A 27585-nucleotide genomic window follows, 5' to 3' on the forward strand; every position below is an offset into this window, starting at 1 on the left:
CCCACCCCCCCCCCCCCCCACCCCCCCCCCCCCCCCCCCCCCCCCCCCCCCCCCCCCCCCCCCACTCCCCAGGCTAGGACCCCCTCCTAGCCGCGACACGTCCTCCGTTGTACTTCCGTGGGTCAGCTGACTTCTGCTGACCCCGGCAACTCCCGCCAAAACTCAACCCCTCCCGACGTGGGATCATCCCCCCTCCTGCCACTCCCCTTGGCACCGCCCCCACCGCCAGCTCCACCCCTCCAGCCCCGCAACGCGGGAAACCAGAGGAAAGCCCGCGCTTTTGCACTGCCCCACCCCGGCCTACTGACGCAGCTCCCAAATACCAGCCCCATCCCATCCCCCAACCCCATATAGAATACAACAAACCCCCAACATCCCCCGCAAAATACAAACCTCAGACCATACCCCCCCCCCCCCGCCAGAAAACAGAGCAAAACCCACATAAAGAAACCATGTCAAAATTACAAAAGTACAGAAAACACAACAACAGCAAAAACCAGCAATATAACAATACAACCGACCCCGCAACCCCCAACCCCTAGTTCGAGTCCAGCTTCTCCTTCTGCACAAAGGCCCACGCCTCCTCCGGGGACTCAAAATAGTAGTGCCGATCCAGATACATTACCCACAGGCGCGCAGGCTGCAACATCCCAAACTTTACGTGCTTCTTATGAAGCACCTCCTTCGTCCGGTTAAACCCGGCCCGCCGCTTAGCCACCTCCGCACTCCAGTCCTGGTAGATCCGCACTACCGAATTCTCCCACTTGCTGCTCCTCACCTTCTTGGCCCAGCGCAGCACACACTCCCGATCCCTGAACCAGTGGAACCTCACCAGCACCGCGCGCGGGGGTTCATTCTCCTTGGGCCTCCTGGCCAGTACTCTGTGGGCTCCCTCCAGCTCCAGGGGCAGAGGGAACGACCCTGCCCCCACCATCGAATTCAACATGCTGGCCACGTAGGTCGGCAGATCCGACCCCTCCAGACTCTCCGCAAGGCCCAAGATCCTTAAATTCTTCCGCCTCATGCGGAGATCCAGCTCCTCAAAACGGTCTTGCCACTTCTTATGGAATGCCTCGTGCACCTCCACCTTACCCACGAGGACCACGGCCTCCTCCTCTCATTCAGCGGCCTGCTGCTGCAACTCCTGGATGGCAGCACCCTGGGTCGTCTGGGTCTCCATCAGCTTGCTGGTTGTTTCCTTCAGTGAGCTCAGCAGCTCAGCCTTCAGCTCCACAAAACAGCGCAGGAGAGCAGCTTGCTGCTCCTGCGCCCACTTCCACCAGTCCTCGGGTGCTCCGCCGGCCGCCATCTTGGATTCCTTCCCCCGGTTTTTCTGGGGAGCTGCTGCCGTTTTTCTCCTTGCTCCACTTCAATTTTGAAACATAAATTGCGGAGAGTGTTCCTCCCAACACCTTCCCCCACCGGGAAACGTCAAAAAAGCACCGTTTGGGGCTCTAAAAACAGCCCAAAAGTCCGTTAAAATCGGGAGCTCCCAAATGTGCGGCTTAACACGTCATCACCGCAACCGGAAGTCGAATGCTTCATTTACATCTTACACCCATTACTAGATTGTTATCCTAAAAGGACCTGCAGTAAGGGATGTAACATGCAAATGAAACCTCCAGGAAAGCACTGCTCCGTGTCAGTCAGAGTTCAGTGCTAATGGGTTCCTATGCTGACTGTCCTTTCCATTATGGATAATAAGCATGTCTCAAAGTCAGTACTCCCTTTTCAACTTTGACTTTCCTTTTGTTTACTTGTTTATGAGATGAGATGTGGATGTCGCTGGCTGTGTCAGCATTTATTGCCCATCCCTAATTGCCCTTGAGGGGGGGTAGTTAAGAGTCAACCACATTGCTGTGGGTCTGGAGTCACATGTAGGACATTAATGAATCAGATGTGTTTGTACGACAATCAACACTGGTTTCATGGTCATCATTTGATGTTTAATTCCAGATTTTTTTTATTGAATTCAAATTTCACCATTTGCAGTAGCGGGATTTGAACTGGGTCCCCAAGCATCCTTATACCTCTCTTTCCCATACCTTCCGAGGATCGATCCTTCGCCCCTTCCCATTTCTCATCTATTCGCTGTCCCCTTGGTGACACCATCCAAAAACACGGCAAGTTCCACAAGTACACTGACGGCACCCAGCTCACCTCAAAATCTTTTAATCCCTTCATTGTCTCCAAATATGGGCGGCACGGTGGCACAGTGGTTAGCATTGCTGCCTCACAGTGCCAGGGCCCGGTTTCGATTCTTACCGTGGGTAGTTTTTGTTATATTACATGATACAGTAGTCCCCCGTTATATCGCGGGTGTTGGGGTCCAAGACAGCCACCCGCGTTGCATCCGAGCCGTGGATAGCCTACGAAAATTTTGAAAGAGCAACACATGGCCAGATAATGTTCTGCTGCGGGAAAGAATAATTACAAGTGAACCTAGGATAATTACAAGTGAACCCCCCTACAGATAGGGGGGGTGCCACCAGACTGTTCCCGGACAAACCAGGCGAACACAGCCTTCTCCAAGTTAATGTCACTAGCGGTCCTTGCCTTTTTCCTGGCAAGCCCTTCACTCTCAGAGACTGTCTCAACATAAGTTCTCAAACTGTCCTCATCTTTCCCCCACCCACGGAGAGTTGACTCTGGCACACCAGTCTCTCTGGATCATTTTGCCTTTGTTTCGCCGTTTCTAATACCGTCTATCAAATTTATCTTTTCCTTTACTGTGTAAGACTTGCGCTTAGGCATTTTGTATTTATACGCTTTAATTACAAATCATCGCGGCTATTTATCGCGGCTAATCGGGCTAATCATCGCGGCTAATCGGAATGACAAACAAGTTCACCGGCTTAAAAAGGTGTTGTTTCAAAAAGAGTGAAAAAAGTTGGGGTCCATAAGCACCCCCGCCGTATATCGCGAACGTATTGCGGGGTGCGGTATAACGGGGACTACTGTAGTAATATCTCGTTACTCTTTTGCTTACTTCCAGAATGGTTATAGTTCAGTAAAACTCTCAGTCTTCAAATTAAGCAAATACTGTTTATTGAATAACAAATAAAAATATCTGAGTTAGTTCATTCTTCGACAACTATAACTGAAGATTAGGTAAATAAGAGTAAGTATATATAATGTTTAACTACACTTGCCAACTAAGCTGTATCTCTAATACTCTGCTCACTAGTCACTCCTGATATTAAGAGGCGGGAATCTCCTCTGAGTACAGTTTATATACATAGATCTGGTGTTGCCATCTAGTGGTTGTCTAGCACTAACCCCTTACATACCAGCAGATATACAGATCACTACAGTTGTCTGTTTGGAGTTTGCACATCCTCTGCGTGGGTTTCCTCCAGATACTCCAGTTTCCTCCCACAGTCCAAAGATGTACAGGGCAGGTAGATTGGCCATGCTAAATTGCTCCTTGGTATCCAATGGTTAGGTGGGTGTGAGGGAGATAGGGTGGGGGAGTGGGCCTAGGTAGGGTGCTCTTTCAGAAGGCCGGTGGAGAGCTGATGGGCTGAATGGCTTCATTCTGCACTGCAGGGATTCTATGAATCTGTGGAATTATCAAGTTGCTTGTCTAGATGTGTTGAAATTTTCTCCGACTAAATATTGAGAAGCCATTGTCTTTAGTCCCAGCCACAAAATCCAGTCCCGAGCCCCCGGTTCCTGGCAACTTTCTGATGCTGTTAGCAACTTTGGCGTTGTGTTTGATCTCGAGATGAGCTACCGACCACATCGCTCAGACGGCCTGTTAAGTCGAGATATGACTGTTCCAGAGTACTGGCTGGTCAGCCTCCCTCTGTAACCTTAAGGTCATCCAGAACTCTGCTGCCTTTACCCTAACTCACGCCAAGTCCTCTTCACGCACCATCCCTTTACTTAAATTACTTACCCCGACTTGCTTTCTTTCCCAGTTGAGGAAGGCCCCTCCCGATCTCTGTAACCTCCTCCAGCTCCACAACCTTCAGTGATATCTGGCTTGTTCAATTCCGGCCCCTTGCCCATTCCTGGTTTTAATCACGGTAATCCACGATAATGTGCCTTCAGCTACCATGGCCCAAAACTCTGCAATTATCACATTGAAGGATACAACATTTTAACAGAGCTTGACACTGTAGATGCAGGAAGGATGTTTCCCCTGGCTGGGGTAGGGGTTGGGGGTGTTCTAGAACCAGGGGACACGGTCTCAGAATAAGAGATCGTGCTGAGAAGGAATTTCCTCACTCAGAGGATGGCGAATCTTTGGAATTCTCTGCCTCAGAGGGCCATGGAGTCATTGAGTATGAACAAGACTGAGAATTGTACATCCCTGGATATCAAAGATATCAAGGAATACGGGGATAGTGCGGGAAAATGACATGGAGATTGAAACTCAGCCATGATCCAGTTGAATGGTGAAGCAAGTGCTTTGGGGTCAAATGGCCTCTTCCTGTTCCATTTTGCTATTGTTCTGATGTAATTCTTTTCCTAAATCTTCCCGGCTCTCTACTTTTCTTTGCACTTTCAGGATGGCTCTTTGACCAAGTTTTTGGTCATATGACCTAATATTGCCACATGTGGCTCCTCCTTCATGTCCCGTGCCCTAAGAGGGCATTGGTGACCATGGGTGTCCATTACATTGGTCCAAGATGATACTTGGCAAAGTACTGCAGTGATTTGTTGTTGCCTCCCGACGTAAGGTTGACCAGGAAACTCTCCGACTCTCACCGCCTTCTATCAGACGTATGGGGAGGATAATCATCCTGTTTGGCCATGCTATGAACACACCTTCCATGGCCATCAAGTCCTGAAAGGGTAGCACAGCGGGTAGCACTGTCGCTTCACAGCTCCAGGGTCAAGTTCGATTCCCGGCTTAGGTCACTGTGTGAGGAGTCTGCACATTCCCCCTGTCTCTGTATGGGTTTCCTCCGGGTGCTCCAGTTTCTTCCCATAAGTCCCGAAAGATGTGCTTGTTAGGTGAATTGGACATTCTGAATTCTCCCTCCATGTACCCGAACAGGTGCAGGAGTGTGGTGACAAGGGGCTTTCACAGTAACTTAATTGAAGTTTTAATGTAAGCCTACTTGTGACAATAAAGATTATTTAAAAAAAGGAATATTTAATAAATGGGACTTGAACTAGAAGCTTCTGGCCCAGAGGTACGCACGCTACCCACTGTGCCACAAGAGCACCCTGCTTATGGAACTCCGTGTCAAATTTTTTTGATAAACTCTTCTACGAAGCCCTGGTGACTTTTTTTTTTACTATGTTAAAGGCTTTAATTAATTAATTGCAGGTAGTTGAATTGGATTTCATTTTCAGCAACATGGGGGTCTCATGAGCAACATGCTTCCGATCAGGGGCAGCACGGTGGCGCAGTGGTTAGCACTGCTGCCTCACTGCGCCAGGGTCCCAGGTTCTATATGGGCTCTGGGTCACTGTCCGTGTGGAGTTTGCACATTCTCCCCGTGTTTGCATGGGTTTCGCCCCCACAACCCAAAGATGGAGTGGCTAAACTGCCCCTTAATTGGAAAAAATGAATTGGGCACTCGAAATGTATTTTTTTAAAAAACATGCTTCCGATCATAATCGCCACTGGTTATGGATAATGGTGGTCCAAGATGGTTCCACGCGGTGGCTATAATTTGAAAGTCAAATTTGGATGAATGCAACATTTTCCTTGTAAAGTGCAATAATGAAGTCTCTCAATCGGCAATCAGTCCTTCCTTTACGTTATCAGGGTGTTTCCCGTTTCTGTTGCAATTGGTTGAAATACTGGTGCGGCAGCCTGGTGCAATTTCTTCACATTGTCCTTGTCTTTTCAGGAACAGTTGAGAAGTTGGATCGTGGGTAACCTGAGTGACTGTAGCAGATCAGTATTTATATTTGACGAAATGGATAAGCTGCACCCAGGATTAATTGATGCAATCAAGCCCTACTTGGGACATTCATATGTTATGTATGGAACGAATTATCGAAAGGCAATATTTATTTTTGTAAGGCAAGTGATGGGAACTTACAGCGTGCACTGTACTCTGGTAATAACAACACTCCAACAATACTCAAGAAGCTCAACACTATCCAGGTCAAAGCAGTCCGCTTGATTCCCGCCTCATCCACAAACATTCACTCCCTCCTCCACCGACACAGAGTGGCAGTTGTGTGTATCTACAAGATGCACTGGAGCAACTCGCCAAATTCCTTAGGCAGCACCTCCCAAACCCACGACCATTACCATCTAGAAGGACAAGGGCAGCAGATACCTGGGAACACCACCACCTGGAAGTTCCCGTTGAAGCATAGGTCATTGGAACATGAGTAGGCCATTCAACCCCTCGACCGTGTCCCACCATTTATGAGTTCATGGTTAATCTGTGTCCTAACTCCATATACCTGCCTTTGGCCCAGATCCTTTAATATCTTTGTTAAACAAAAATCTATCTATCTCACCATCCTGACTTGGAAATATATCGCCGTTCCTTTACTATCACTGGGTCAGGTTCCTGGAACTCAATCCCAACAGCACTGTGGATGTACCTACACCAGATGGACGACAGCGGTTCAAGACGACAGCTCACCAACATCTTCATAAAACGATTAGGGGTAGGCAATACTGGCCCAGCCAGCAAAGCCCATGTCCCATGAATTAATTTTTTAAAAATGTTAATGTGGGAGGAAACCGGAGCGCCCGGAGGACACTCACGGGGACACGGGGAGAACATGCAAGCGCTATGCAGACAGACACTCATGGCTGGAATTGAACCCGGGTCTCTGGTGCTGTGAGGCTGCAGTGCTAACCACTGTGCCACCCATATGAATCAATACACCTTCTATTCAATCATCCTCCATGTGGTTATCTAATTTTCCTTTAAGCATTTATGCTGCCTACCTCAACTACCCCATGTGGTAGCAAGTTCCACACCTTTGTCACCCTCTGGGTAAAGACATTTCTCCAAAATGTTTTTTTTGCAGTTACTAATTACTACTTCAAATTTATGACCTTTAGTTTTGCGCAATAAATAACTGAATAGACAGATTCAAAAGGATTTTTAAAAATTACAGCTAGCGATTGCTGCTCTATTTCAAACTTTTGTCCCCCGCACATACTGAAGGGGCTTGTAAACTGCGATACACGATGTACAAAAGATATTCCATTAAAGGTTAAAGATGAAGGATGATCCTGGTTGCAAAGGACAGATGAATTTTCACATGAGAGGAGGACACTTTGTGGTCTCTAGCAAGTGGTCTTTAAAACTCCGTTAGTTCAGCATGTTTCGCTCATCCCTCGGGCCCCAGTCTCTTTGCGTTGCATTAGAACAAAGAACAATACAGCAGAGGACCAGGCCCTTCGGCCCGCCAAGCCAGTACCGGTCATGATAACACCGTTGGCCAAAACCCTCAGCACTTCCTAATGCCGTATCCCTCTATACCCATCCTATCCATGTATTTGTCAAGATGCCTTTTGAACGCCGTTAATATCTGTTTCCACAACCTCCCCTGCGTTCCAGGCACTAACCACCCTCTGTGTAAAAAAAAAAAAAAAATGCCTCGCACATCTCCTGTAAACTTTGCCCCACGGACTTCAAACCTATGCCCCCTAGTGACTGATCCCTCCACCCTGGGAAAGAGTACCTGCCCCTCCATTCTATCCATGCCCAATATAATCTATTCGACCTCTATCAGGTCACCTCTCCACCTCCATCGTTCTAATGAAAACAGTCCAAGAATATTCGGGTCAGACAATATCAACTTATTCATCGTGCTTTCACTTAATAAACCAAGATGGTTCACAGAAGAATTTTAAAACAAAATTTGTCACCAAGCCCTCTTAACCTGCTAGATACCTTCAAGGGCAGCACAGACTTCACTATTTCACATGAGCGTAGTTATCAAATATTATCTAAATGTTTTGTCTTGTTTTACACCCTTAATGTATATCTTTGAATTCATTTTCAATTAATAAATTTTAAGTAGATATGGATTTTTAAACAATTCCACAAATGTCACCAGACTCCAGTCTTTATTAATACCACAAATTTTGGCATAATGCCTAATTCCTGACCGTAATCCTCAATCGTTGCCCATTGTGTAAACTGCTTAGAGTAACAATCTTTTAGACAAACAGCAAAGTAATTTTTGAATTGTTAGAAAGAGGCTGAAGGTTGTCAAACACCTTTCTGCAGGAATCATTGAAGGAACTGTAATGACAGGAGATATGAATGTAGTATCTGCAGAAAGTGTAACTTGACAGCCACCCAGCAACATTCAAAACAGACCGCCGATTGGCTTGACCATAAATGGCTGATCGCTACATAGTCTGTGTGGAGGTCTTGTGGGTATCGTGCCTGCCTCTGAACCAGATGTTCCGGGTTTGAGTCCCACCCCAGGACTTGATGGCCAAGGAAGCTGCGTTCATGACCCGGCCAACGAGGTTGTGTGTCAACCTACAAATCCGGCTGGCGGTAAGAGCGGGGGAGACTCCTGGCCAGCCACTCTTGTTGAGGAGTGGCTCTGCTCAAGCTATAAGCCACTGGCGACAGACTAGCGACCCGTTCCAGGAATTACCAGCTATGGAAACAGACATAAGTCTGCCTTAGTGCACCATTAGGTGCGGGAAGTAAACTGGAATGGAATATGTAGCTGGTGATGACAAAGTGCACATATCGCATTGTCTTCAATGTACATCATTTTGTCTCATCATTAGCAATGCCGGAGGTGAGCAGATAAACCAGTTGGTGCTCGATTTTTGGAGGAATCGGAAGGACAGGGAGGAAATTAAATTGGAAGATTTGGAGTCCAAAATATCCAGGGCAGTTTTCGATAACCAGCACAGTAAGTCACCATGATTTCCTCAGAAGGATTTTCAAGTAAGAGTCAGCACTGTTGATGCTTCATCTTCAGTTGGTAGTATATGTCCTCGGTGAATGCTGTCATTATAGACTAGGCCTGTAAAAACACTGTGTAAGCACACGGTAGTGCCAATATTTATGTTTCATGAAAACCAATGAGAAGGTTGCTGGCGTGGTCTTTCTGCTTTGACAACACGTGTCCGGTCACTGGTCCCAGAACGTTGTCCTCTGCACTTCCAGCAATCAGACAATGCATGTTCTGAAACACTCCCTTTTCCAGTGGTCCCTGGCTGCACAATGTTTTGAAGCCACCTCATGTGCACGAGGAAATTAAAATCTTTATGACCCTGTGTTTGCCAAGCACTCAACTGTCTCCAGTCGAGTACACGACACAATGCCACTGTTTTCATTGTAGAATTCCCATTCTTGGATTTGGATTTGTTTATTGTCATGTGTACCGAGGTACAGTGAAAAGTATTGTTCTGCGTACAGTCCAGACAGGTCATTCCAGACATGAAAAACATAGGACATACATAAAATCCACAATGTAAATACATAGATGCAGGCTTCGGGTGAAGCAAACGGAATGTAGTGCTACTCAGTAGAGAAGATGTGTGAAGAGATCAGATTAGTCCATAAGAGGGTCATTCAGGAGCCTGGTAACAGCGGGGAAGAATCTGTTTTTGAATCATTTAGTGCACGATTCTCGTTAGCTGATGGTCAGAGTTGTACAACTCTGACAAAGGTAGGTACAAATGTTGTGGCCTTGTGTTTGTCCGGCATTGCGGGTAACTGTGGATTTAGGCTAGTCCTGATAGACCCTTTCGCTAAGTCTTTTGGTGTCCCCCTTTCGGGGTCTTTGTGCCCTCCTACCGAGGTCGTTCATAATCCTTTTCCTGGCATCTTTCAGTGTCCACCTACCGGGGTTGTTCAATGCCCACCTACCGGCCGTCTTACTGGGGTTGTTCAATGCCCACCTACCGGCCCTCTTACCGGGGTTGTTCAGTGCCCACCTACCGGCCCTCTTACCGGGGTTGTTCAATGCCCACCTACTGGCCCTCTTACCGGGTTGTTCAATGCCCACCTACCGGCCCTCTTACCGGGGTTGTTCAATGCCCACCTACCGGCCGTCTTACCGGGGTTGTTCAATGCCCACCTACCAGCCGTCTTACCGGGGTTTTTCAATGCCCACCTACCAGCCGTCTTACCAGGATTGTTCAGTGCCTTCCTTCCGTTGTCTCTTCCTAGGGTCTTCATTGCCTCCTCTGGAGTCTTCTATTGCCTCTGGTTCTTTTGAGAGTTGCCCTCTCTCTGGGGTCTTCCCTAATTTTCCTGTCCATTGTTGTTTGTGTCCTCTAATGGTTGCTGCTTTAAGTACATGTCTCGAGGTTATACTGCAAAGTCCATTATGGTGCGGGCTGTTCATGGGATATACTAATGCTATTCACCGACATCCTATGACAATCATTTAAAACCACTGTTGTCATTAATCATGGCTGTAACATCCTGGTTAGTTAGTGCATCTGGGCGTTACTTTTGCGGAAAGCACTGATTTTGGCCAACGAAATACTTGTTTCAAAATAGTCTCAAATTGGCCATGATGGGTTTTCCTTTTGTGGTCTTATTTGCCCCACCATGACATGCATTCCCGTGTTTGTTTTACAGGCGGGTTCTGGAATTCCGACATTATAAATGAAGAGCTGGTCGATTATTTTGTACCCTTTCTACCCTTGAAGCTCAAACATGTCAAGGAGTGTGTGAGGAGTGAGATGGTCTCCAGAGGCTTGAAACCTCGAGAAGATATAATCGCAGAAGTGGCCAATTCCATGAACTTCATCCCAGAGAACGGGAAATTATTTTCTCAAACAGGCTGCAAAACTGTAACAGCCAAATTGGACTTTTCCCTGTGAGTTAAAGGGAGTCTTGGCTAAAGTGTTTGTGTCAGAAAGTATAATTGTATATCAGCGAGCACCATTGTCTCTTAGGGGGGGAATGGTGAGGGTACAATTACTGTAGTTAGCTTAAGTAATTTGATGATATACAATTATCTTTTGAAATAGTGTCCTGTTTTAGGGATGAGTTACTGGGCCAGAAGAAAGGAATAATTTAACTTTTTTTTTTAAAGGAAGTATTTAATATATCGAAATGTTGGACTTTTTTCCCCCTGAAGCATTTCATATATCCAAATGTTTAATTGTTTTGGGTGAATAGTATCCGTGATCAACAAGGTTGAATGCAGGTCCAAATCCCACAGAGTGGCAAAGCGATTGATTTCCAACCCCAGAGGACAGCTGTTTGATTTGGCGTGCTAAAAAGAAAAAGATTCGACCGCCATTTACACTGATAATGCCAAAATCTGCAGCCTGCAAAGGGATGATTTGGAAATATGTAAAGTTGTCAAGCCTGAGAGATAAAACGGTTGACCACTTGAGAGCAATGCGCAAATTTAATGACCAGTCAAATTTCTCCATTGTAAGGCCTGATTTTGTTTTTAAATTTTGCCCACCCACATGAACCCTGTGAGGGTGGACTCTGAATAGTGAAGATTTCCAAACTGTAAAATTGCTAAATAAGAAAAAGTGGATAATTGGGCAGTGGTTTCAGGCAATATGCTGGCCGCCAACGTGGGTGTTGTGCAGCGAATGCAGAAATCGCCTCCTTGAAGTTACCGCACATGCACAGCTTTTAAAACTAAAAGCAAAATGGCCTGCACGTTTAAACATCTGACCAGAAAATAAAAGAGATGATGTCGGCACAAGACAGTAAGGTTAAAATTGCCCAAGTGGATTCTAACCGCCATCTGAACCATCGAGATGTAGCTACTTCCTGGAAATCGTTCCAACGGAACATTTTTCTCAATATAGACTGACGAGAGCAGTGTTATTTTATTCTCCGTTGACCTGTGTTGGATTTGGTGACAGAGGTTGGTCAAGGTACAATGCACAATGGCCTCCACGGTTTAACCAGAGGAAGCAGTTACTGCAAATTAAATAGCAACAACTTGCACTTTGCACAGCACTTTTTACACAGCAAACCTTCTCGGGCACTTCACAAGAGAGATTGGCAGGAACTGGGGAATGGTCGATGAGCTAGGTTTTGAGGCTATTTGAAGGTAGGAAGAGGTGGAGCAAAGGGTCGAATGACCCAATCCACAATGCACCCTTACCTTTTCAGGACACTTGACACTTGCCGTGCGCATTTATTCTCCCACCAGCTGGCCTGCCAAGAAGTAGAAATTGCAGCAACACAAAAGGAAAATACTACAGATGCCGAAAATTTGTAATGAAAAAAAAAAATTGGTTGAAATACTCAGCAGGAATGGCAGTTGCTGGCTAAAGTTTCAGGCCAATGGCCTTAACTCTGTTTCACGAGTTGAGTGTTTCGAGAGTTTTCTCTTTTTATTCGGGAAATTGCAGCTATGTGTTTGCACCTGCCCAATCTGTGGCAGGAATCTCTGTAGTGTTTTGATGCAAATCAGTCTCAGAGAAAATACTGTGTGGTTTTCCCCACCAAAATAACCCCAGGTTAATGAGTTGGATTTTCCCACTCCCCAGCAGACAGCCCGAAAACCCATCTTGTCACCCAGTATTGGAAGATTGGACAGCAAGATTGACGTTGCAAATTATTTCCAATCAGCGGAGACCTGCAAAACATTTGCGGTTTAAATTGGTATCTTTATTGCAATTGTACTACTTTAAATCCCCAATCCCAATGAATTACATTCCCATCCCGTTCCTCTGATCCCTCTCGTGGCCCCGTCAGTTTCCCCATTCCATCCCTCCTGCCACCCAGTTCATCCCTCCCATACCCAACGCCTCACCTTTATGACATGTTTATTTGCTGGTGAAACCACAGTCATTGTCATCCCTTTGATGGGCTGCAGAATTGTGGCCAATGTGAAATTCTTCATCCATTGCTCTTTTGGCTTCTTGGTGAAGTGAATCTGTTGCCTTTCACCGTACAGGACAGCCGTGATTGAACAGCCGCTTGTCCAATCCAATCCAGACCTGTTGACCCCCTTCTCTGAAATGATGCAGTAAACACTCGGTGTTTTTTTGTGCTTTGATTAGTGAGGGGACGATGTATAATAATTACACAGCAAACATTTCAAAGCTCGAGTTCAAAGTCAGCAATCTTCAACAATACAAATTTGGATTTCTGTTTTGCTGAAAATTGATCTCTTTTTATAATGAAACAAATCCAGACAAATTTGAACCAAAGTGTGTTTACTGATTTCTAAGACTTTTTAAATACTTTAATATTTGTTATTTTGACTGTGGATAATTTTCTGACTTTATAATATCAATTTTGAAACATTAACAAGTAATTTGTGAATTGTAAACATTTTTATAAAACTACAGCATGTTCAAGTGGCAATTTGTCTTTTATTTTTTTTAATGTTCTTATTAAGGCATTTGTATAAACATTAAACACAAGAGTAAGAACAAACAGAAACCTCATAATAAATAAATTGCTACCCAAACGCCCCAAACCTTCCTGCTGTTCCCCTCCTCCCGTCCCCATTTTAACCCACTTTATCCTCCCTCTCTCTCGCCCCCCCCCCCCCCCCCCCCCCCCCCCCCCCACTCGCTGACACCTAATTCTCCTTGAAAAAGTTTATGAATGGCTTCAATCTCCGGCAAACTATCAACCTCTTAAGGCAAACTTGATTTTCTCCAACCTTATGAACTTTGCCAGGTCGTTCACCCACATCCCCCCTGTGGCTCTGAGTCCCTCCACTCCAGCAAAATCTGTCTCCGGGCTACCAGGGGGGAAAAGGGCAGAACTCTCGCTCCTGGACTCCCGGATCTTCCGACACACCAATTATCACCACTTCTGGACTCGGGAGGGGTGGGGGGGGGGCACCTTCACCTTCAGCATCTCAGACATGTCCATGTACCATAAATGCTTCACAGCTCCAGGGTCCCAGGTTCGATTCCCGGCTGGGTCACTGTCTGTGCGGAGTCTGCACGTCCTCCCCGTGTATGCGTGGGTTTCCTCCGGGTGCTCCGGTTTCCTCCCACAGTCCAAAGATGTGCGGGTTAGGTGGATTGGCCATGCTAAATTGCCCTTAGCGTCCTAAAAAGTAAGGTTAAGGGGGGGTTGTTGGATTACGGGCATAGGGTGGATACGTGGGTTTGAGTAGGGTGATCATTGCTCGGCACAACATCGAGGGCCGAAAGGCCTGTTCTGTGCTGTACTGTTCTATGTTCTACCCCTGCCAGAACTCCCTTAGTATTGGACAAACCTAAAACATATGAACATGGTTCGCAGGCCATCAGTTAAGGTAAAACCTTAAACAACTGGCCTTGCATGCGACGAGGATGCATTCACCCTTCTCAGAGCTTCCTCCCACAACCCAGCCTCCCTTCCTCCCCGCAGTTCTTCCTCCCATTTCCAATTGACTTCTCCTATCGGGGCTCCTGCCCAATCCATTAACCCCTTGTAAATCCCGGACACCTTGCCCTCCCCCACTCTCTCCTTCGACACCACCTTCTCCTGTAATCCTGGGGGGAGGGGGGGGGGGGGGGCAGATCGGGAAAAGACGGCATCTGCTCCCTCACGTAGTCGCGAACCTGTGAGTATCGGAACCCGTTCCCACCGGATAGCTCATATTCCTCCTCCAATTCCAATATCTGTTTTTGATAAAGAAAATTATGGGATGGTTTGTGTATTTCCTCATCCCTTTGGCACAAGACTCTTGATTAAAATATTTGGAGTGGCCAGCTCCTGTGTGTTCATGGACATAGAATCATAGAGAGTTTACAGCACAGAGAGGCCACTCGGCCCTTAGTGTCTGGGCCAGCTGGAAAACGAGCCACCCGGCCTAATCCCACTTTCCGGCATTTGGTCCGTAGCCTGAATGAGATGAGAGTTCCTGCTTCTACTACCAGTTCAGGCAATGAGTTCCAGATCGCTACAGCCCTCTGAGTGAAAAGAATAATCTTCCCCTCTAAACTCTCTACCAATCATTTTAAATCTATGCCCTCCTCGTCACTGACCTCTCTGCTAAATTAAATAGGCCCTTCCCATCCACTCTGTCCAGGCCCCTCATAATTTTTATGTAATGTTTTGTAATTGTCTCATCAACGGCTGCTTTAGCAATATTCTAGGTTGGAGGAGACAGAAATATTACTGAAAATAAGCTTAACTCTAACCAGGCGGGTGGGAAGTGGTGGGAGCTGGTGGTTTATTGGAGTTGGGATTTTTTTTTAGTGAGCTGATTGTAGCAAAGGATATTGATCTTGGAATGTCACATTTAGAAAACTTTTCAGAGTAATAACAACTTGTACACCCTCGTGATTGGCAGGTGAGCTGGAGCACCTTTGAAGTTGAAGTTGGGGGTGGGGGGGGGTGTGCGGCGGAGTTCATGTTAATGCCATGATTTTTATTGGGAACATAGAGGTCATTGTAAGTAATTATAAACTTTGTTTTTCTTTTTAGAGTACCAAATTTTTTTTTCAATTAAGGGGCAATTCAGAATGCCCAATTCACCTACCCGGCACATCTTTGGGTTGTGGGGGTGAGACCCACGCAGACACGGAGAGAATGTGCAAACTCCACACGGACAGTGACCCGGGGCCGGAATCAAACCCGGGTCCTTGATGCCGTGAGGCAGCAGTGCTAACCACTGTGCCATCCCCAGCTAATTATAAACTACCAAGATTGATGGAAAACCTTAGTACATTTTAGGCTCCACATCAAATGGCTCACTCTTCAAAACTGTTTTATCGTGAACAGTGTAACAGCGGCTGCATGACCAGTGTTGTAAATGTATTACATTTACAGTACGACAGCTCTTTACGTACCTCTCGATTACCCAAAAGATGTAGCAGTTAATAACATCCGTACAGCGATCGTAGTGGGAGGTGGGCTGGCAGGATTTATTTCAAAACTGCCAGTTTTAATACTTGAAAGTCAAACAAACAACAACTTTCACTGATATAGCAAGTCAATGAAATGTGACATTCCAATTCTTACTCCAGCTCACACAGCGCACCAGCTTGGCATTAGTGATGCATTCAAACTTCCGCGTATTTATACGAGTTGCCTTAATGAATTGAATGTGTATAAATCCTGGAAGGTAAGGCCTATCCTCTCATTCAACTGCAGTGGTGCTTTTTGTTAACACAGTGGACAATAAGGTATTTCACTACGACTCTAATTCTGTGCTCATTGACGGTGCAGCACGAGCACACGTGAGGTTTAAAAATCTCTTTATTCGGTAGTCCGCCAGCAAACATTAACATTACAATTTTTGAATTCATTGAATTGACTGGCCGAAGAAGCAGTGAACTCAATTACCGCCTGTAAAGAGGGAGCGAGACCCCTTCCATTTGCATGGTTTGTTAGGCGATGCAGTTTCTGAGGCTGGGGGTGGCTTTAAAATCATCCTAATATCTGGGCTGTCAATCAGCAGAGGTTTCCTGTAATGAAGAGACTTTTGGATTTCTTGAGTGAGCTGCATCAACACAGAAAAGTGCATCAACTGTTAGACATAGTTACAGTCCCCAGATATCACATCTTAAACCACAAGCCCAACTGATGGAAACACCCATTCTCAAACTGCTTTCCATTCACTTAAAAAGAGTACGTTCCGATGCCAACATGCTTTTCAAGGATCAGGTCGCCCTGAATGGGCTCTCAAGCTGGTCTTAAATTAATGTTCTCAATATTGGTTTCAATGGAGCTGTACCTGGGAGCACCAGCCCCCCCCCCCCCCCCCCCCCCCCCCTCCACCCCGTGGCGGAGATGTTACTGAGTGAACTCCAAGCGAGAAGCAGATCTGATTCAGTCAAACATTGGTGGACCAGCCGCCAACTATGGAGAGCAGTACAGCAGCCAACTCTCATCCTGTGCTGACAGTTTTCAGAGGGGGTTTCACTGGACGGAATTCGGGAGGCAGCATCCCAATCCATAACCCAGCTGAACAGGCCGAGTACAGCACACCCCCAGTCATACCCGTGGCGCCAATGTAGCTCAGGAGAGACCAGGATCTGAACCTGGCACCTTAAGATATAATTTGTTGGGCGATAATATTTATGCGTCCTCCAACCTAGAATATTGCTTAAAATCACAGGAGAGTACAACACGAAGGAATCCATTCGGCCCATCAAGTCTTGGTTTTTAAAAAAATAAATGTTTTTATTCTCCATTTTCACATTATCCTTCAAAATATACACCCCACCCACAGTCAGTAAACGGTAACAAATACAAAACCAATCCCCTTAACAATAACAACGATCCCATCCTCCCACCACCCCAAACAACAGCCCACCTGTCAATATATACATCCAATAAAACAAACCCTCCCACGGTGGAAACAAAAAATGGAGGCAAAGAAAAAAGGAGTCCGGGACCGCCCATGGTCACCATAGACACCCCCCCCCCCCCCCCCCCCACACACACACACACACACACACACACACACTCAATGCCGTCCAACCTCTGAAGAGTACCGTACATGATACACAAGAGGTGTAAACAACCCCCCCCCCCCCCCCCCAACTCCTCCCGTCCACTGCCTCTTGTGAAACTCCTCCCCCCAATCTCGGTTCCTTCCCCCCAACTTTCCACCCCGGCTAGACCACTCGGACCATGTTCTGCCAGGCTCCGATGGCCGCAGCCCCTCCCCCCACCTCACTCCCGTTCACTGGCCGGCTTAAACCAGCCAGCGTGGAGGCCCTTGCCCGGGTCCCTTGCCCGGCCCTATGAAAGCCCAGAAATCCCCTTTTAGCGCACACACCCCGCATATCCACCTACACCCCAAAGAGCCCTCACTTCGAGTGCAAGTCCCCCCACTTCTCTTGCCCAAATATATACAACATTGGCTACTTTAGCCCACACGCAGTGAAACAAAAAAAGGAAGAATATACAGTCATGAGGTTACATCAGCACATGGCCATTTCTCAGTTCTGCCACAGTCCTTCTGCCTTCGCAAACTCCTCCGCTGCTTCCGCTGTTCCAAAATAAATGTCCTTCAGCTTGTAAGTCACCCTCAGCTTCGCTGGATATACAATGCCGCACTGCACCTTGCTGATGTACAGTGCCCTCTTCACCCAATTAAAAGCAGCCCGCCTCCTCGCCAGCTCCACCGTAAAGTCCTGGTATATATGTATGCCAGCTCCAGCCCACTGCAACACCCGCTTCTGCTTGGCCCAGCACAGGACCTTCTCCTTCACACTGTACCTACGGAAGCACAGAGTCACTGCCCTTGGTGGCTCACTCGCCTTTGGTACAGGCCTCCACAACCGATGAGCCTGATCCAGTTCATATCAGGAGGGATCCTCCCCCTGCCCCAATAGTTTCGCCATCATCGTGGCAAAATACTCAGTCGGCCTCAGCCCTTCAACTCCTTCGGGCAGCCCCACAATTCACAAATTCTGTCGCCTGGATCTGTTTTCCAGGTCTCCATTTTTCCTTGCAGATCCTTGTTAATCTCCATCACCTTCCGCATCTCCTTCCCCATCGAGGTAAGTTGATCACCGTGCTGCAATAATGTCTCCTCCACTTCTTTCAGCGCCTTCCCTTGCTCCCGCACCTCCACCACTGGTGCACTGCCACTACCGTCAGCACCGGGGAAATCGCCTCCTCCACCAGCACACTCAAAACCTCCCTCATCTCCTTCCTCATTGGCTCCATGTATTTTGTAAACTGCCTTTCGAATTCCACGGCCATCACATTAGTTATTTCTTCAGCCGTAGGCAATGGGGCCTCTCCTGGTGCTCCAGCCTCCATTTTCTTTACTGACCCCGCGGATACCTTTCTACTCCCCGACGGACTTTCGGCTGTTTTCACGGCCGTTTTTTACTGGCCCTTGACATATCCCTTCCCTGTGTTTTCTCCTGACTTTTACCGCCTTGGCTGCCTCTCGGACCCGGCGTCAATCCCCTACAATGCCGTTCCCGAACGGGAGCCCTCCAACGCGCGGCTGCCTCCCGCCCGCCATCACCGGAAGTCCAGTCTGTTGGTTTTTTTAAAGAGAAATCCCACTCTGTCATTCTTTTCCAATAAGGCTGAATTGCTTTCTCCCACGATTTTATCCTTGAATTTCCCTTTCAAGGTTCCGGTTGAATCCCTATCTGCTACCCAATAAATTATTCCAAATCCTAACCACTTGTTGTATGAAGTATTTTTCCACATGTCGCCTCTGGATCTTTGCCAATCGCCTTCAATCTGAGCCCTCAGTTTAACACCCTGAAAATGTTTTTCTTTTATTTGTTCCAACTAAACCTTTCTGGATTTTAAACACTTCTACTAAAGTTTCTCTTTGTTTTCTCTGCTCTAGGGTAAACTGTGATGAATGTTATCAGTAGCTGATATAATGGTACCTTACCTTTAATGCATTGGCCCTTTAAGACCGGGCTTGGAACCCTGGGGGACTCCGCCTCTGGCTCCGCCCCCAGGAAACGGTATATAAGCTAAGGCTCACTCAGGCAACATGTGATGAGCACACTTCTCGGCTGCTGTACAGTTCTCAGATGATTAAAACCTTTGAATCATCTACTCTCCCGTGTCGTGATTGAAATGAAATGAAAATCGCTTATTGTCACGAGTAGACTTCAATGAAGTTACTGTGAAAAGCCCCTAGTCGCCACATTCCGGCGCCTGTCCGGGGAGGCTGGTACGGGAATTGAACCGTGCTGCTGGCCTACTTGGTCTGCTTTAAAAGCCAGCGATTTAGCCTGGTGAGCTAAACCAGCTCACCAGGGTATCTCATAAACAATGGAGGAAGACCTTGTGGCTCAGAGGGTGGCATGTCTACCCTCGGGCTAGAAGCTCCAGCTTCAAGTCCCACCTGTAGCTAAACAGTTTGATCATCAGCCCGTGAAATCCTTCCAACACGCTGGTTGGAAGGTGGTTAGAGTGGGAAAGGTTCCCGATCAACCATACTGCAGAAGGCAATAGCAAACCACTCCCGTACTTTACCAATCAAATGAAAGTCCATGGTTGGCAACACTCACCTGTGGCATGTGCCTGAATGAGGAGGAGGAGGGAAACCAGCTTCTCCAGTCTATTCACACAACTATAATCCCACATCCCTTGAACCATTCCAGTAAATTTCTTTCGTATCCTCTCTGAGGACATCAAACTGCAATAAATTGTAGTTCTCCACCTGATTTGACCTCATGGGGGCCCAGAGGCAAGTGTGACTAGTACTATAAGGGTTCAATTCCAATTCTCTTCCCACCTAGTGGTACACTGAAGTAGGTTGATTCCATAGCTATTAAACCCTGGAGCAGGTTGTTGGACGGTCGCCAGGACTTATAACTTGAGGGACACCACTGCTCATTGAGCATGGCTGACCAGGGGGGTCTCCTACTCGTACTGCCAGCCATTGGCACGTTGGAAAGATTTTCAGGTCGATGCTCAATCTGTTTCTAACTGCGTTACGAACGCCCCTTCCTCGGCCACCAGGTCCTGAGGTGGGACTTGAACCTGGAGCTCCTGGCTCAGAGGCAGGGGCATTACCCATTGTGCTACAGGATCTCCCACTGTAAGAGTGAATCCCTTTCTTTGTGCCAATAACAGCTACTACCACAGAAATGAAGGTTAGATCCCCCTTTTCAAAGAGACAGTTCAAATTCTCCTCACCATTTTCTTTCTCTCTGCTAGTTCTTCATACTGGCCCGTTTCCTTTATACAAGATGCAAAATCACTTTCTGCCTTCTGCACACCTCTCTTTCTGCCAACGATCTCACTGGCTGGGTGCTTTGGTGGCGTTGGAAGGGCTGGCCTGCAATGTACGCAAAGTGCCAAAGCTGAAATTAAATTGCTTCCTCATTTGTAAATTTAGAAGAGATCAGCTCAGCAGATTTGAAGCAATGCCCCTGTCAGAATGTGCTGTCAATTCCCTTTTTTGTTTGCCAGTGTATGTTGGTTTAGCTCATTGGGCTAGACAGCAGGTTTGTGATGCAGAACAAGGCCAGCAGCGTGGGTTCAATTCCCGTACCAGCTTACCCAAACAGGCGCCGGAATGTGGCGACTAGGGGCTTTTCACAGTAACTTCATACTTGTGACAATAAAGGGTTATTATCATGAATTAACATTCATGAATGACAGGAAAAGCAGTATTTAAGTATAAATTTTCATTGATTCTAAATGAGAAAAGGAAAGTGAAAATAGTGTTTAAAATATGCTTATTTCTCTATTATGATGTAAAGGCCATTAGGTATTAAATTTTAAATGGATCTTAATTGGTAATTTAGGAAACAATTAAGGGGATAGATAACTAATTCAGCTGAGGTGGTATTGAGGGATAACTATTGGCCAGGACACCTGAACTACTCTTGTTCAAATAATGTCATTGGGGTCTTTACTCGTCCACCCGGGCAGACAGATTGGACTCTCAGAAGTGGCACCCCTGACAGTGCGGCACTCCCTCCGGGCTCTCCAGTGAGTTGGCAGGCTAAAATCTGCACTCAGGACTATGGTGAAACCTGGAACTCTCAATAATAATAATCTTTATTAGTGTCACAAGTAGGCTTACATTAACGCTGCAATTAAGTTACTGTGAAAAGCCCCTAGTCGCCACTCTCTGGCGCCTGTTTGGGTACACTGAGAGAGAATTCAGAATGTCCAATTCACCGAACAAGCACATCTTTCGGGACTTGTGGGAGGAAACCGGAGCACCCGGAGGAAACCCACGCAGACACGGGGAGAATGTGCAGAGTCCGCACAGACAGCGACCCAAGTCAGGAATCGAATCCTGGCGCTGTGAAGCAACAGTGCTAACCACTGTGCTGCCGTGCCGCTGGGTAAGAAGGCGGCCACTGAGCTGGGCTGACAGAATCGGACAGAAATACTTTGACTGAATTTTAACTGCGAGGGCAAGAGATGCCCCAATAGTTTTGGAAATGTGAGAACAGCCCTGGGAGGGAGATTGAAACAGCTTTGCTGGCCTGCATCACTGTTACTAACTATATAGATAATTACATTTGCCGCTTTGGCAAAAGTTGAAGATTTTGTTATCGAGTGTTCACACTGACCTTGATAATTGACATCTGGACAACAAATTTCCTCAGTTGGTGACGAAGGATGAGTCTGGGCCACATGGCGTAGGGGAAAAAGCGTTTTATGAGAAACAAGAGCTTAAAAGACGGAAGTTTCCTTCCTGCATATAATCCCTTCAGCAATGTGGCATTATGTTTTTGAAAATATACGGGGAAAACACCTGTTGGGCATGTGAAAACTTTGTTCCACTATCTGTTGGGTGAAAATATTGAGCCATTGTAGGTTGAAAGTTGCAGACATTGTAACATGTGTGTACAGTCTGTACAAAATATTGATACACCCAATAATGTTTACTAGTGCAGGGGAATAAACATGTCCAGTAGGGAAGTTGTTTCCATTAGCAGGGGAGACTAGGACGCGGGGGCACAGCCTTAGAATAAAAGGGAGTCACTTTAGAACAGAGATGAGGAGAACTTTCTTCAGCCAGAGAGTGGTAGGTCTGTGGAATTCATTGCCACAGAGGGCGGTGGAGGCCGGGACATTGAGTGTCTTTAAGACAGAAATTGATAAATTCTTGATTTCTCGAGGAATTAAGGACTATGGGGAGAGAGCGGGTAAATGGAGTTGAAATCAACCACAACATCGAGGGCCGAAGTGCCTGTTCTGTGCTGTACTGTTCTATGTTCTATGTTCTATGACTGAATGGTGGAGTGGACTCGATGGGCCAAATGGCCTTACTTCCGCTCCTATGTCTTATGGTCTTATGGTCCATCAGCAATATGTTTCAAAGCTTTGCTGTCCAAATTTACACTGAACACTTTGTGGGAGGGGCCTTCAGCATCATTGCACATGGTTATTTATCAGATTTATTTACACATTTATCTCCAAGTTCAATCTTTAAAAAAAAGCTCAAATTTGAAAATAAGTTAAACCCGATAGAGATTTTGTGTCAGGGTTTTATTTTGCTGTAAAGCTGGGTGACTGGTATGATGGGAAGGGGCTACAAATAGTTTGACCACGGAGATGGTCCACGCTCGGGACCTGTTACTATCCAGGTTGGGCACAGGGCTGGGGCCGGGACCGGGACAGCAGCCACTGAGTCAATTTTAGACATAGAACATAGAACATACAGTGCAGAAGGAGGCCATTCGGCCCATCGAGTCTGCACTGACCCACTTGAGCCCTCACTTCCACCCTATCCCCGTAACCCAATAACCCCTCCGAACCTTTTTGGGTCACTAAGGACAATTTATCATGGCCAATCTACCTAACCTGCAGGTCTTTGGACTGTGGGAGGAAACCGGAGCACCCGGAGGAAACCCACGCAGACATGGGGAGAACGTGCTGACTCCACACAGTTACCCAAGCCGGGAATCGAACCTGGGACCCTGGCGCTGTGAAGCCACTTGTGCTACCGTGCTGCCCAGTAACTGCCCAGTTTTGGGCCAGTAACACGGCCCAGGACTGAGTCTCCATGGATCTGGACATTGTTTGTGACCCCCCCCCCCCCAGAATAAAAACGGCAGCCACGAAGGCATCCTCTGTCAGATCAGGGCCTTCCCAAGTGAGAACTAGACTGTCGAGTATAAAGTCGGACAGGCGACAATCCCTAAACTACACCCAAGGCAGACCATGTCGATGTGCTGTATCAGAATCTGGTGATTCGACAATGGCGTGATCACATTTAAAAAAACATTTTATTGAGGTATTTATGGTTTTACAACAATAACAAAATAAACAATGTTCATGAATTTATAAACATAGTGAAAAAGCCGTCTCCCTCCCTTACAGGTCCCACCTATACTTTAAAAAAAAAATTTAGAGTACCCAATTGATTTTTTCCAATTAAGGGCAATTTAGCATGTTCAATCCACCTACCCTGCACATCTTTGGGTTGTGGGGGTGAAACCCACGCAGATACGGGGAGAATGTGCAAACTCCACACGGACAGTGACCCAGAGCCGGGATCGAACCTGGGACCTGGGCGCCGTGAGGCAGCAGGGCTAATCCACTGATCCCACCTTTACTAACCACTTACTCTAAACTAAGCTAACCCCCAGCCCCCCCCCCCCCCCCCCCCCCCTCTTCTGCTGATGGTTAATTTTCCGCAAAAGAAGTCGACCAACAGCTGCCACCTCCGGGCGAACCCTAACAGTGACCCACTCAAGGTGAACTTGATTTTCTCCAGACAGAGAAAGCTCGCCATGTCAGTTAACCGGGTCTCCGACTTCGGGGGCTTTGAGTCCCTCCAAGCTAATAGTATCTGTTTCCGGGCTACCAGGGAAGCAAAGGCCAGAATGTCTGCCTCTTTCTCCTCCTGGATTCCTGGATCTTCCGACACCCTGAAAATTGCCACCCCTGGACTCGGTGCCACCCTTGTTTTCAATATTTGGACATGACATCCGCAAACCCCTGCCAAAGTCCCCTAAGCTTCGGGCATGTCCAGAACATGTGGACATGGTTCGCTGGTCCTCCCGCACACTTTGCGCACCTATCTTCCACCACAAAGAACCTGCTCATGCGGGCCACTGTCATGTGAGCCCAGTGAACGAACTTAAATTGTATCAGATTCGATCCCCGGCTCTGGGTCACTGTGGACGCTTTGACTCTACTCGGTACGTCCGCCCAGAGACCATCCTCTATCTCTCCTCCCAACTCCTCCCACTTACGCTTCAGCTCCTCAGTCTGCATCTCCTCCGACCCCATGAGTTCCTTGTAAATGTCAGAAACCCTCCCTTCTCCCACCCACACTCTAGAAACTACCCTGTCCTGTATTCCCCTTTGGTGGTAGGAGCGGAAAGGTTGATACCTGCCTGCGTAGGAAGTCCCGCACCTGCAGGTACCTAAATTTATTGCCCCTTGCCAATCCAAATTTCTCCTCCAGCTCCCTCAGGCCAGGAAAGCTCCCCTCTATAAATATATCCCCATCCTCTCAAACCCTACTCTCTGCCATCTCTGAAACCCGTGATCACATTTTTTAACCAGAATTCAGGGACACACAGACAAACGCTCACCCACACCAACCAAGGGCAAAAGGGCAAATTCTGACCTAATTGCAGGGATCGTCACAACGGCTGGTTCCAGCAGCCACTCATTAATCAGGCTACCAGAGGCCCCACCATCCACCCACCCTTGCTAATTGGAAGCTTTAGCTCCAAGGCACTTCCTCTTCATAGAAATCATAGAAACCCTATAGTGCAGAAGAAGGCCATTCAGCCCATTAAGTTTGCACTGACCCTCTGAAAGAGCACCCTGCCTAAGCCCACTCCCCCGTAACTCCACCTGACCTTTACTAAAGGGCAATTTAGCATGGCCAATCCACCTAACCTGCACATCTTCGGACTGTGGGAGGAAACTGGAGCACCCGAAGGAAACCCACGCAGACACAGGGGAGAAAGTGCAAAATCCTAACAGACACCCGAGGTCAGAATCGAACCCGGGTCCCTGTCCCTGTGAGGCAGCAGTGTTGACCATCACATTTCACACAAAATTCGCCTTTGAGGGACTATCCAGGGATTAGGGGCAAATGGCAGTGATTGGACAGGGCGTGTCAACAGGGTATGCACACTGTGGCCACAATGCTCAACCTCTGTTGAGGTTACAGTCCGTCCACCCCTTCTGCTAGACGAAGGTGGGAGATTGAGATCGCTCCCCACAATCGGAGCCCACCCAACTGAACAACCTCACCCACTTCATTGAACAATCGTTGGCAGTTTGGGGGTCACATGGCTACTGATTTGAACCAAGGCAGGTGCTAGCAGTTAGGATATCTCTTTGGGGGATGGGTTTTTGTGAACTGGGGGCATTTTTTACCTGGGGGCGCAGTATCTGATCTGGGGACTGCCCCCAAAAATGGGTGTGGTCTAGAAAGAGTAGCTGTGCAATGAGAGCCCAATTTGATACACTTGGTCCTATTAATAATATAAAGGTCAACAGAATAGGGAATTGCTGGTGCTGTCAATACAGCTCAGTTTGATGGAAGTGTAGAAAAGGCTAAGAAACATAATGCTCTTGATAATATAACACCATCAAATAAGTGATAGAATCTGATTCCTACACATAAGGGAAGTGGGGAGTGACGTCTTGTTAATTCCCTTAATCCCTTATTATCCGGCAGGGGAGCGATGTCAGTGGTTTGCAGTTTGCCCAAATGAGGGAAATTCTCTGAATTGTTTCAACCAGCATTCTTCCTCCCAGCATGAATGACCTTATCCGATTCAAAATCCTTGCTGGAGAGTTAAGACTTACAAACCAGGCAATGTAATTATTGCAGCAACTGTGAGCATTGCAGTGATCAGGGCCGCAGATTAGCAACGTAGAGCTTGTGAGTTCGAATCCCATGACGACAAGTGAAATCTGATCACTGTGGGATAGCGCCAGATTGTGGCAAAACTGATTCACTGAAATGTCAAGGATAGGAACCTGATCTCTACATGTGAGTCCGCTCCCATCCTTTGTCGGTGACTCTTAAAGTTTTGGGGAAGGTAAATGTCACTCAAGCAAGATTTATAAAATATGTCATTTGGCATTGTTCGCATGGCATGGCCTAACTCAGGAAGACAATAACCACGTAAAAAAGTCTTCAACTGAGAAAGCTGGACAAAGCTTTGTAGGGCAAATTGTAAGGCAGGTTGAAAAACGTGGAGAAGAAGCCAAGGCAAATCAAGAAGCGACTCAAGGTGGCTCCCAAGCTTTGGATTTCAAAAGCATGAAGATTATGGTGGGATCGGCACATTGAGAGAGGTGAGGGGTTGAAGAGCTTTGGGATACTGAGAAAAAGATTGGATTTTGGGAAGGAGTGATTCCGACACACCGATGGCGCAGGGAAGAGACAGAACAGCGTATTGCGAACATTGGAACAACTTCAAACTGCTCGCAGCCATGATGAAACCAGAGTTTTACCTGTCCTGAAGCATTTTGGTGTCATGAGTTGGACAGGAATGGAGGCTGCCACTTAGCTTTGCTCTCACAGATTCCACAACTTTACTGGCCAAAATCTCATCTCTAGACTTTCCAGGGAAGAGATGTGTTAGAAGTGGAATAACCTAAGCAGAAGAGAATTAGAGAGGAGTTAATCTAATTACTGCCAGGAATTCATTAGGAAAGATAGATTCAAACAATGGGGTTAATTACCCGAGGTTTAACTTTACAAATATCTGCCTTACTACAGTCAATGCAATTTACTAGATGTGAGAGAAGAACACATCTAAACACCCAGTTTAAGAAATAATTCACTGGAATTATTTTATTTATTTATTTTTTATAAATTTAGAGTACCCAATTCATTTTTTTCTAATTAAGGGGCGATTTAGTGCGGCCAATCCACATTTTTGGGTTGTGGAGGCAAAACCCACGCAAACACGGGGAGAATGTGCAAACCCCACACGGACAGTGACCCAGAGTCGGAATCGAACCTGGGACCTGGGTGCCGTGAGGCAGCAGTGCTAATCACTCTGCCGCTGCACTGGAATTATTTTAAGCATCCAGAATCAGAGATGTGATCCATTGGATATTAAAGAACTACCATATAAACTTCCCTTTTAAGGGGAGTCACGTGGTTTGAGCACAGGAGCGGCTGTGTTTCAGCGAGCTGCTCCGTGACTCATCTTGTAAACCTTTTTTTATTCCTGATGCACAACCCATAATTATTTGTTACTGGTGTGTATGCCTTGGTCCATGTTCCTGGAATTTCCTGGCTACATTTTGGTGATGGGGAGCCAGGTTAAGTCACAAAATCCTTGTTTGATTGAGGGGGTCGGAGACGGCTGGTGTAAGGCCCAGATCGCAGTGACAG

General features: G+C 46.9%; 2 protein-coding genes across 6 annotated transcripts in view; one reads left to right on the forward strand and one right to left on the reverse strand.

Moving 5' to 3' along the window:
- LOC119955611 (torsin-1A-like) overlaps positions 1 to 13214 on the forward strand; it is a 26592-nt gene extending 13378 nt beyond the window's left edge. The window contains exons 3-5 of the mRNA XM_038782009.1: positions 5814 to 5989; positions 8693 to 8820; positions 10503 to 13214. Of these exons, the coding sequence (XP_038637937.1) occupies positions 5814 to 5989; positions 8693 to 8820; positions 10503 to 10747 (549 nt within the window). The 3' untranslated portion in view covers positions 10748 to 13214. The remainder of the gene's footprint in view (positions 1 to 5813; positions 5990 to 8692; positions 8821 to 10502) is intronic.
- A 2823-nt stretch (positions 13215 to 16037) lies between these two features.
- Positions 16038 to 27585, reverse strand: part of LOC119955738 (myosin-2 heavy chain-like) — a 66063-nt gene continuing 54515 nt past the window's right edge. For 4 of the 5 annotated variants that reach the window (XM_038782248.1, XM_038782245.1, XM_038782247.1 and 1 more), the window contains exons 12-14: positions 26694 to 26836; positions 20433 to 20574; positions 16038 to 16299 (exon numbers count right to left, since the gene is read on the reverse strand). In XM_038782248.1, the coding sequence (XP_038638176.1) occupies positions 16135 to 16299; positions 20433 to 20574; positions 26694 to 26836 (450 nt within the window). In that variant the 3' untranslated portion in view covers positions 16038 to 16134. Of the gene's footprint in view, positions 16300 to 20432; positions 20575 to 21826; positions 21882 to 26693; positions 26837 to 27585 lie in introns of all 5 variants that reach the window. The other variant, XR_005458523.1, reaches the window with a different exon arrangement.

The sequence above is a fragment of the Scyliorhinus canicula genome, chromosome 21, assembly GCF_902713615.1.
Source record: "Scyliorhinus canicula chromosome 21, sScyCan1.1, whole genome shotgun sequence".
Classification (NCBI taxonomy): domain Eukaryota; kingdom Metazoa; phylum Chordata; class Chondrichthyes; order Carcharhiniformes; family Scyliorhinidae; genus Scyliorhinus; species Scyliorhinus canicula.